This window comes from Vigna unguiculata, chromosome 4 (genome assembly GCF_037176805.1).
Source record: "Vigna unguiculata cultivar grain cowpea cultivar isolate G323 ecotype 2 chromosome 4, ASM3717680v1, whole genome shotgun sequence".
NCBI lineage: Eukaryota > Viridiplantae > Streptophyta > Magnoliopsida > Fabales > Fabaceae > Vigna > Vigna unguiculata.
This window is the reverse complement of record NC_140795.1, coordinates 48,961,748-48,973,643: the sequence shown is the minus strand read 5'-3', so window position 1 is coordinate 48,973,643 and position 11,896 is coordinate 48,961,748. Positions and strand designations below refer to the sequence as shown.

Sequence of the window (11,896 nt, the reverse complement as noted above, 5' to 3'; positions counted from 1 at the left end):
TATTAGATAGATAAATTAGATTTATTTTTGTGTTAGTTGACAATTTCAAATTTAATATGCATATACATGTTATGTCCTGTGTCTTATATTTCTTCCAATTTAGTCATATCTTTGTGTCCGTGTCGTATCATCATATATGTGTCGTGTCTTCGTATTCGAACACTATAGTTTGCAAGTTTGTGAATATATATATATATATATATATATATATATATATATATATATATATATATATATATATATATATATATATATATATATATATATATTAACGTATGAATATTCATGTAGTTTATAAATTTTTTTTTTCAAATACATCTAGATTATAAATTTTTTACCATAATTTTATAAAACAAGCAATTTTTTAAAAAGTTATGATTCAAATTTGAGAACTTATATTTTTGTAATTAATTTTTATTTGACACGATAAAATATAATTATCTTAGATAATGCGAACAAAATAAGTTATTTAAATTACTTTTATATTATATATCTGAATATAAAACTTATCTAATGTTTATAGTTCTAACAAAAGTTGATTCTTTAAATGTTTTTTCTCAATTAAACGAAACACAAATTCACTTTAATGTCCGATTTAAAAACGAAACATACAAAGACGTTTATTTTCTTTGTAACAAGTAAAACACTCAAACTTCACATGATGTTTTGCCCAAATACATATTTCATTCAATAAAAATATATATACAACATTTTTTTTTCAGCTTAGTTAAAGAAGATTGAAAATAAAAAAGAGACTTTGATTTTTCTCTTAATTTTCTTCCCTCAATTCAAACTTTCATATATTTCGCTTTGATCATACATTTCTTAAAAAAGGTGGTGGTTAGATTAAAACTTTCAGTTGCATAAATCATGTATACAAAAGTTTATATTAATTTAAAATTATTGGATACTTTATATATATATATATATATATATATATATATATATATATATATATAGATAGATAAATGTAATATATATTTTTAAAGGGTTAAATATGTTATTAGTCCCTTAAGTTTCAGTGAAATTTGGAATTAGTCCTTCATCGGAACTTTTATCCAATTTAGTTTTTTATTTTTAGAAATGCGTGGATTTAATTTTTTTAATCAAATTTTGTTAAGTTTACTTAAAGTTTCAAACGCGTTCTATGATAATATTTGAGTTAGTATTGAAACGAAAATAAGTCAAATGATGTAAATCATTCAAATACTATCATGAAATGCGTTTAAAACATAAATAAATTTAACAAAATCTGGTTAAAAAGACTAAATTCACACCTTTCTATAAATGAAAGACTAAATTGGTCAAAAATTTCAAAAATTGACCAATTCCAAATTTCACTCAAATTTGAAGGACAAAAACATATTTAATTCATTTTTAAAATATATTAAAAAACGAATAATTTGATCACTTTAATAGTATTATTTAATTTTAATAAGATTGATATGAACAATTACAATCAAATAAAATGTCAATGGTTATTCATAATGTAACATTTCATATAAGCTACATTGCTATAATCTAACTTATATTTTTATGTTCTAAAAATTTGGAAAAACTCGTTGCAAAATATTTTCACAGTATAATCCACGCAGAACGCCATAGCCTAGTAAGGTGGTTCTTCCCAGTTATACTGTATCCTCGTATGATACTATGGATTTAAGAGGGATTTAGGGAAGACAAATGCTTAATTAGAGAAAGTATTAGTGAAAATAAATATTAAAAATAACTTAATTAAATTTATAGTTCAAGAAAGATGCTTCACACTATAAAATGGGTTAAAAGAGCATAATTCTTCATTTTAACTAGTTTTAGATTCTTGTGTATATACACTGTTCTTCTTATTTTGTTTTCATTTAAAAAAAATATAAAATTATTATATTTAAATAAATAATTTATTTACATAACTAAATTTAAAGGTTATAATAAAGTAAAATTATACATATAACATTTAAATAATAAATTTGATAATATAAAAATATTAAATAACTGTTATTATTATTTTTTATAACAAATTAATTAAAAATAAATATGATTTTTTATTGATTTTTTATAGTAAAATAATGGATTATAAAAAATACAATTAATAATACCAATATTTATAATCATAATGGATGTAAAAATAATAATAAAAATTATAATAATATTAACAATAATAATAAAATTTATTTTTTGCTCGTAGGTTAAACTTTTTATTAAAATTTTATATTTGTAACTATAACACTTAATTGTAATCATATAAATAAATTATTGATATAAATATAAGAATAATTACATTAATCTTTTAAAGACCGTCTTTGAATATTTTCATGAAACATCAACTATCAACTATCCGGTAGAATAATTTCAGAAAAAATAATAAATGGGGTGTGTGGAATGACAAAAAAATTATGAAAATGAACATGTGTCAATATTTAGTGATGAATATTTGTGGATTTTCTATAATACTAAATTTGCATGTACTGTTAGTAGATTACTTTAAATTTAATTTTTTTTAAAACAATAATTTTAAAATCGATCAAAATGGTTTATAAACTTTCAAATTTTCTCAAATATAAATTTTGATTTGAAATCCAGCATAATAATTCAGTTTTTAATATATACAATTTCAATATATTATTAAAAATATATCTTTAGATTTAATTTCAACTAAACTTTTCAAATATAAATGGGATTTCTAAAACGAGTGCTCCTCCAAAAAGAATATATACGAAGAGAGAATAATTAGGGCGCGTTTGGGGAACAAAATCCGAGCCTCCAAAGTTCAAAACCCTGTTCTTCTTTCGCCTATGCCAATGTTAAACCCAGAAACGAAAAACGCGAATTGTGGCTGATTGGTGATCAAAGGAAGAGAAAGCAACAATGTTTGGTGCCAGAAATCTTCAAAGACATTGCTTCAAACCCCTTTCTTCTCTGTTTCAACTTCAATCGTACCTTCTTTTCCCTCTATCTCTCTATTTACCATCAAATGCTTAAACCCCTTTTACTTTCTCGCATCAAAGTTCACATCTTTATTTCACTCACCAACAATTCCTATCGCTATTGTTTATATAATCCATTCGTGTGAACTTTACTTATTTTGATTAAACAGAGAAGAAATTTATTTTTTTCTATTTTTTTTTTGTATTGATGCAATTTTATTAGCAATTTGTGTGTTTTAAGGAAAAGGGGTTGATTGTGATTTATTTTTGTTCAGAAATGTTGTGCCTTTAGCTCACACACCTGAGTGCAGCAACATTGTTAAAGTTGAAGAGGCATGCCAAAGAGTTGGTTTGAATTGTTATGTTAAGCAGTTGAATCTTTTGAATGGATCATTGTGGTCTCGAGCCATGTCAACTTCCAAAGGAAGGAGTATGCGCAGCAAGGTGGAGAGGCGAATGCAGAAAGAGTCTGGTAAGACTTTGAGGGAGGTTCGGAGAGCGAAAAAGTTGAAGAAGAAACTCATGACTGAGGAGGAGAGGCTCGTTTACAATCTCAAAAGAGTGTGTTCACCAACTACCTTTTCATTAACTGTTTTTTGGATTTTAATTTTGTGATCCTTGTTTTCGGTTCATCTAATGTTCTGTGCTGTAACAAGTGTCTGAGATTTGTGTTAACATTAATTATATGGTTTCTGAATGTAGATGTCTTCCTCAAATGTATACATTAGCACATATATTGATAATCATGAAATGGAAAATTTCAAATCATGATACCTGACATGTTTTTAACTTAATGTTGTTGCAAGTGCTTGTTATATAAAACATTTGGTTAAATCTTATTTTCCTACCTTCCAAATTTTGTAGGCCAAGAAGAAAGTGGCATTGCTTCTACAAAAGCTCAAGAAGTATGAGCTACCAGACCTGCCTACTCCTCGGCATGATCCAGAGCTCTTAACACCTGAACAACTTCAGGCATTTAAAAAAATTGGATTCCGGAATAAGAACTATGTCCCAGTCGGTGTTCGTGGAGTCTTTGGAGGGGTTGTGCAAAATATGCATCTCCATTGGAAGTTTCATGAGACTGTGCAAGTTTGTTGTGACAACTTCCCCAAGGAAAAAATAAAAGAAATGGCTTCAATGCTTGCTAGATTGAGTGGGGGGATTGTTATAAATGTTCATAATGTGAAAACAATCATTATGTTCCGTGGAAGAAATTATCGTCAGCCCAAAAATTTGATACCTATTAACACCCTTACAAAGAGAAAGGTAGGCTTGCAATTATATATTCCTTATTTACCTGTAATGGATTCCCTTCGGAATCATGATCAATGATGTTTATGAGCCAATATTGTTCATTATCATGCAATATATATATATATATATATATATATATATATATATATATATGTATATATATATATAGTTGCCTGTTTAATGTAGCTGTGTTGGTAAAATTACTCATGCTTACGAGAAAAAAAAATCCCTAGAAGAATGTAAGGAAGAAAGTTGAACATAGTTTGTTAATGACTAACCAAATGAAATGCTTTTGTTTTATTGATTACACTTACATGACAGCTTTTATGAAAATATAGCTATTATGGTTAGGCTTAACTGTTCTAACTTGCTTGCTTTTTTTTTTTGTATCTTCTGTGTTTTTGAAAAATCATTATTTTTGCCCCTAGCTATTTACATACTATTCAAAGAAGTTGATATTTGAGGAGGTAATGTTTTTGTTCTTCTCATTGCATACAGGCTCTATTCAAGGCCAGATTTGAGCAAGCTCTTGAATCTCAGAAGCTAAACATAAAGAAAATAGAACAGCAGCTTCGACGGATGGGAGTAAATCCTGAGGATCCAGCTGCCATGGCTAGCATTCAGAGAGTTGCTTCCACATTCTTCAATGCCATTGACAAGAAAGAAGGAACTCCTTATGTCTTCCGTGAAGGTAAGCAGTCAATAATAGAACCTGCTGCAGGTTTGGAAGAGTCAGAACCTGGTGTTGATAGTGATCAGGAAGAACTAGATCGATTCATTGCTGAGATAGAGGATGCAGCAGATAAAGAGTATGAAGCTGAAGAGGCAAAAGAAAAAGAAGAGTTTGGTAGAATTAGATACTGGAACAAAGAAGAATTTGGTGGAAGATACAGAAGATCAGATGTTTCTAGAAATGATGACCATGATGTTGAGGCTAGAGGCCAAAGGGTTTGGCAGAGTACACAACCCAAGCGACATGCCATAGATAGTGATGATGAAGAGAATGCTCATTTTGACAATGATGATGATGAAGATGATGAGTGGCGTTTCAATAATGCTGATGATGCTAGTGATCTTGACAGCAATTCTAATGGATCCGAGGGAAGTAGAGGAAGGTTCAAGGAAAGTAGGAGGAAGAGAGAAAAGCAGAATAATCCTGAAATGGGACAACACCGAGATAACAGAAGTTCAAATAGACATGCTGGAGCTAAATTTAGGAGTAATGTGAGCATGGAAGATTCTGAGTCAGAAGGCATGTTCAGTGATGTTGAAAATGCAATGTGGGAGTCTGAGGATGAAGAGAATAATGACTCAGGACATTTGAGAAAGTTCAGTGAAAATAACTACAACAGTGGTAGCAGTGATGATGATGATGATGATGAGTATACACATCAAGCAATGAGAAACAACAAGAGTGGTGTGAAGAAGGATCATAAGGGTAAGGTTGGTGATTCTGCTCAATATCATAATAGTTTTGGTGCACCAAAGAGTTTGAGAGGTAAGCATGGAGTTAACAAAGTTGATTCTGAATCCATAGATGAATTTAGCGGTTCAGAAAACTGGTTGTGGCCTTCAGATGCTGAAGGAGACTACCCTACAAAACAAAATAGTAATGTGATCAAAAGTGATATACCTAAGAGGAGAACACCAAAAGATGCAGATGAGGCTTGGGACAGTGATTAGTCCAGTAATGTGAAAATTATCATCACTGTCACATGTTATCTGCATAAATCCTCATGTGATGTATGTGGCTGGCTTATTCTTGATGGTGTTTGAAGCTTCAGATTTTGACTATCTGAAGAAGAAAATTGTTTTGTGACATTTTTTTATTGAATTAATCAATTGGAATTGAAAGAGATTGGGGTATGTTTATTTATTAAAAGGTACACATCAGTATAGGTCTCTGTCTTAAGCTGTCTAATGGAAGAAAAAAAAAGAATGGAAAAATAATTTAACTTAAACTATTTTAGTTCTGGATAAGTTAAATGAAAAATCTTTTTATATTAGTTAAGTATAACTTAAGCATGTGAAAAAAAAATGACTTAAATATGTTTCTAGTTTTGTAAGTTCCAGAGATAGTTTGGTTTTAATCTCTGAAATTTATAATTGATTGTCTAATAATGATTATAATTTGAAAAAAATAAAATCTTATAGAGCATATTGAATATGATGGTTCTATGGGCATAACTTTTCAACCTAATCCATGTTCCTCACTAAAAGACACTGTTAAATGTAGCTGTCACAGCATGCACTGCAGTGATTATCTGCTGCAAATTTTCTACAAAATCATGAAGTCTACCTATGTATCTGGTCTGCTCTACAGAAATTTTCCAATCAAAGATGTTTCATTTAATTCTATTCTTACTAAAATGAATCTGCGTGACGTATACTTTTGGTTTTTAAGACTTTTTCAGAAACTTTTGCTTTTTTTTTTTAATTTTAAAATAAAATAAGATTAGTTTTTGCTTGTTTTTATCAATTTGCCACTTAAAATTCTAATGTTATAAATTTTTTAAATGAAAATTGTAAGCTAAATTGGATAAATGATTTTATTAAGAAATTACTCATTAAAACATCAAAATTAATATAAAGGACTTAAATATGCTTTTTTTAGTCAAATTAACGAGTTTTCATTTTGATTCCTACACTTTTATTTTCTTCCTAAAAAACTAAAAATTTCTGTTTTTAGTTTTTGTAATATAAACTTTTATTTTAATCCATGTAAAAGATTTTTATTTATTTTTATTTCTCCAAAAGTTTTAAATATCTATTTTATTTCTAATATTTATTTTAAGATAGATAAATAACATTTCTTTATTTTCATATCTAAAGCCTTATCACCTGACTTTCTTTGTTGGACACATAAAATTTAACTACTATAATTATAATTATAATTATAATAAACCAAAATCCAAAACAAAATTTCAAGGACACAAAAGTCAAATTTTACTTATTTCACACAAAACACAACACCAAAATCCAAATAAACCCACTATACAATATTTTGTAAGAGTCTTCTATCTTTATCAAATCTCCACTAAAACTTGTAAATTTTAAAATATCAGGATGAATGGTGAACAAGAACATATAAGATTTTTCAATGAAAGAGAGAAAATGTTTATGATTTGAAAACTAAAAGAAACACTCAAATTGCATAAAATAGAATTGAGATATTTTTTAAGAAAAGTAATGATCTGCCATAGAATTTGGTTGGAAAAAATGAAAAAACATTGATGTGTGGAAGAGAGACTGAAAATGTAGCCTAGAATAGAAGACTTGACTCATTCACCAAACTCAAGATTATGTCACAGTTAGATGCTCATTATATATACAAACATATTCAGATTGAGACCGAGATAGTGATGGATATAGGAGAGTTGCAATGCTTATGTGTCCACTAATAATCAATTTGGACGGTGGAAAAAAAAAAGATACCTAGCTCAAATGCATCATCATCCCTTCACATTTTTTCAAATTCTCAAACACCTTTTATTCATGTAAAGCTCAAATCTTTTCATTAAATTCAGCTCAATCCACCAGTTCAATCAGCTTAACCAGAACCCAGTTTCATGATTTTTTAGATTCAGTAAGAACAGGTCAAAATTTTGGTTTTTAGTAGTTTTTTTCCAATCTAATTTCTTGAGTCATTTACAAGTCAAAATGCAGGCTATGATACCCTTTTTGGCTTTTTTTTCTTAAGCAGTACGATTTGGAAACTCTGGTATTGTTGAAGAGTCAAACACTCAATGAATTTGACAGTTGAAAAATTCACCACTTAGTGGCCATCTTAATCTCAATACCTGCTCTTAAGTCTTGGGTGGTGGGGACTCAGAGGAGTTCCTCCAAGTCTTTGGAAATGAAAAAAATAAAACATCAATTTCCAAGGAAAATTATCAAACAATTGGCACAGTTCAGCCAAGTCAATGAAGTCCACTCACTATACAAAATTTCTAAGTCTCGTTTACAAAAGAACAAAGGAACAAAATTAGCCACAAGAAAATCTCTGGAAAAGGTTTTGATACCTTATTATTGGATGAGTTTGAGTGCATAACAAGAGTTGGACAAAAAAGAATTGCAACAGCCAATGGTTTGAGCCAACCCCAATAAAATCATCATGGCCAATTCTAAAGTGCAGCTAGCACATCTTATCTTCCACTGTTTATGGCTAAACCACAAACAGGTTTAAACTTTCCAGCATATTATCAACAGAAATTAAAAAAAAACCCACAAAAATAAGCACAGTGCAGAATAGGAGTATACATAAATCAATCAAAATTTAACTGTAGAAATAGTTAAAACTAGAGATGAGTCATATAACAAAAGTGGTTAGAACTATGTGAATATATATCCCAGGCTAAGAAATCCAAAATTCCCATCAGAAAAGATTGGGAATGTCTTCCTACTATATAAAACAAATGGGGGTTTAGGCATATCCTAAGATAAGCTACAAAAGCTTGCCAAAAGATGTAACACTATTTCCCTCACAACAACCTCCTCACTTGAGAATTTCTATGTCAAATTCTAACACCCCAACAGGTTTCTCCAAATGCCCCTCCAAAGAAAAAGGCTTGCATTTGCTTGGCATAAAGGTGCCTTGTACCATGAACACACCAAAGCTATGATGAGCCATTCAACACTGCAACTTTTGGTGTTATACACATCACACAAATATCAGCAGATTTCGTTTTTCTGACATGTGTTCAGCCACTTTCTCTTCTGCAGTTACCAGGCAACAAGAACTTGTACTTCTCTGCATTATTCAACAGATATGATGGAAGATGAACTGCAGAATAAGAATGGGGAATAGGTCCCATCTTCCCAATAATCTCCTTAAATGTATACTCTTCAGGGAGCATGTCAAACAGGTCAGTCCCTTTGCATATGACATCCTGAATCCTGTCACGGTTCAAGTAATGCGCGAACCTCACCCGGTCATTGTGGCTGTAAGCTTTCATCTTGAACACGAATTCGCTTATTTGGCGAAAACAGAAGCTGCAATGCCAGCCAGCATCTGATAACAACACATCAGATTGCCTGTAGTGTGCATAACATGTCTTGCCAGTTCTGTATCTGTGAATCGATGCTCTCCAACTTTGGTTGTCAAGAAAGAACTCAAAAGAGTACAAGTAGTTCCTCATTTGGAGATGAAGAATAGAAGGGATATCATTGCACCACCTCAAGAGGTTAATTGTGTGAGCACTGGGAATCTCATCAACATCAGACATTATCAAGAGATCATCATCTTCTATTCCTGCTATCCTCAGAAGCCTGTCCAAGGCCACTCTTTGGTACGCCTCTTCAACAAAAGGATTCTCACCCTTCATAAATCTTCCTCCAACCACCCCATATGTCAACCGAGAATCAACAAACCTAAACTTGTCCCTGTTGTTTTCGAAAATCAAAGGTTTGGGAATTCCTGTAAAAGTTGAGTTTGATTCCAGGATCACAAAATGTGTCACATATGGATACATCTCTTTCCAGCGAATGGTGAGGATGTCAACTTCATTGCTGAACAGAACTGCGTCAAAGACTCGTCTCGGTGATTCACGAATTCCCCAACCATGAAGCCTGCACAAAGTCTCCATCGACACATTCTCATGATAATAGTGAGGGATTTCATGGAAGGGCTTTGGAGGAGACTCCCAAAGGGGTCTCAGAAAATACGAGATTTTCAACCCATGAAAATACACACAGAAGATTCCCATTGGAACAACCACAAACAGAAACATGCAGGTCTTGAAATCCAACCCTCGCAAAATGCAACGAAGCCTCGACATGCCCAATGCTGCACGAGTTCCCTGCTGCGTTGAAAACAAAACCACTCTCATGTTAGTTTATTGCTCAAATACCTTACATGCATCACAGCACAACCAGTATCAAGCAGTAGCAGGCCATGAATTCGTCCAATCCATCCCTCACAAGCACATATTAGACAAAGACATCGCATGGGAACAATTCAAAAACCACAACCTGGTACTGTTTCCTCTTCTCGTGAAAATAGGATCCGGAGAAACCCCAGAAGATGGAAGATAAAAAAATACAGAACACACACAACAGGACAAAAAAAAGTTAGGGAAAGCACAGAAATTTCAGTTCCCAAGTTCATGTATTCCTGAGCAAAGGGAAACCAAATGAAGCAGGGGGCAATACAATTAGAGGGTTTGAAAAGGGCGAAAGATCCAATTCCAAAAACTCAAACTTGAACTGAATCCACGTTTCAAAAGAATGCTGAACCAAAAAAAAAAAAAAACCCACACTTGAAACTTAAAAAACTGGACAACCAGAGAGAAATTGCATGTTCAATAACCAATCTAAATACACACAAAGGGTAACATGGTGGAATAAAGTGAATGAAACACTGAAAATTTACTCAAAAAATCAAGCTTTTTGATTCAGACGGAAAAACAAAAGACACAAAGAGTCTACAATTTCATTAATTTTTACACATGAAAAATGGGATATACGAAAGGCAGCATGTTTGAAGTTTCCCTTTTAGTATTGACATGAGAAGAGAATTTGAAGTGACGATTTTCATTCCAAAACTGAAAGTGGGAAGAAAGAGAGAGAAAGTGCAAGTACCTGGCTACAAACATCGCCACATATGTCATCACTCTTCTTGGAATTGTAATAGCCTTCAGACATGGTGAATGAAAAAAGAAGAAGAAGAAGAAAAAAAGCAGAATCTTTAGAGTAGAATACAATGTTTGAGGCCTTCGTGGCTGAAGTATGATGTTTTTGTGTGACTCTGAGTCTCCCCAGCCTCAACAAACACCGAACTGTGTAACGCCAGTTACATTTATAGCATAGCCGTTTTCTTTTTCTTTTTTCTTTTCTATTTATTTTATTTTTTCTCTACCCATTTTTTTCTCATATTTATTTTCTTGTAACCGTTCTCTTTTAATTATTTTATATTTGTGTGTTTGTGCTTAATTAAATAAATTTTTAATTTCTTTCTGACTTTCAATCCGCGTATCCATTTATTCCTTTTCAATTTATATTTCTTTTAATAAAAGTATGTATATTTTTATCTGTTATTTTTTCAAATTTTAAGATGGTTTAATTTTTTTTCAATTACATTTTTAATTTAATTAATACGGAAAGAAAAAATTAGCTCTGATGATAAAACAAAGAAAATATATAAACATATAAATAAATGTACGTTGGAAATAAGAAAATAGAAAAAAAAATCTTAAAATTATATTAAAAATGAAAATAAATAAATAAATGGTTTCCTTAATTTGAGTCGAAATACATTAAACGATTATTACGAACAAACATATCATCATTTTAGTCTTCAAATCTAAAATTAAAATTTTGCATATATTTTGTTAACCTAATATATTATAAAAAATATAATTAATTAAAACCAAAAAAAAATGTATGAAAATTTACATATTAGACCAAAAGTTTAGATCTTTCAAAATTTTATTACTAAAATTACAAAAATCAGTTTGTTATTTATTTATTTTTTTATTGCTCCATGAATGGAGGAGAGAAAGGGACTCAGTGGGTCCATTTTTTGACAATTTGCATTGTTGTTTGATTCAGTGTAAAAAGTAAAATAATAAATATTTAATTTTATAGTACATGTAAAATAATTCAAAAATTAAAAAAAATTATTTGAATTATAATAGGGTTATTAATTAAATTTTAATATTAAAATATGATTTATATTTATTTACAGTACTATTTTAAGGTCATCACTTGCTTGAGAAAGCACA

At 30.4% G+C, this 11,896-nt stretch overlaps 2 protein-coding genes across 3 annotated transcripts; one reads left to right on the top strand and one right to left on the bottom strand.

Moving 5' to 3' along the window:
* The first annotated feature begins 2,713 nt into the window (after positions 1–2,713).
* LOC114182563 (RNA-binding CRS1 / YhbY (CRM) domain protein) lies at positions 2,714–6,031 on the top strand. Its single transcript, XM_028069451.2, has 4 exons — positions 2,714–2,930; positions 3,197–3,482; positions 3,786–4,187; positions 4,674–6,031. Exons 1-4 carry the CDS (start codon positions 2,863–2,865, stop codon positions 5,856–5,858), a joined length of 1,941 nt encoding a protein of 646 aa, XP_027925252.2. The 5' UTR covers positions 2,714–2,862; the 3' UTR covers positions 5,859–6,031.
* A 2,377-nt stretch (positions 6,032–8,408) lies between these two features.
* On the bottom strand, positions 8,409–10,961 carry LOC114181063 (beta-1,4-N-acetylglucosaminyltransferase family protein). Of its 2 annotated transcripts, none has more exons than XM_028067392.2 (2): positions 10,755–10,961; positions 8,409–9,976 (listed from the first exon to the last, which is right to left on the bottom strand). In XM_028067392.2, the coding sequence occupies exons 1-2, from the start codon at positions 10,815–10,817 to the stop codon at positions 8,876–8,878; spliced, it is 1,164 nt and encodes a 387-aa protein (XP_027923193.1). In that variant the 5' UTR covers positions 10,818–10,961; the 3' UTR covers positions 8,409–8,875. The 2 variants fall into 2 exon arrangements, with proteins under 2 accessions (XP_027923193.1, XP_027923194.1); XM_028067393.2 differs by having other exon boundaries at positions 8,409–9,973.
* Between the last annotated feature and the right edge of the window lie 935 nt (positions 10,962–11,896).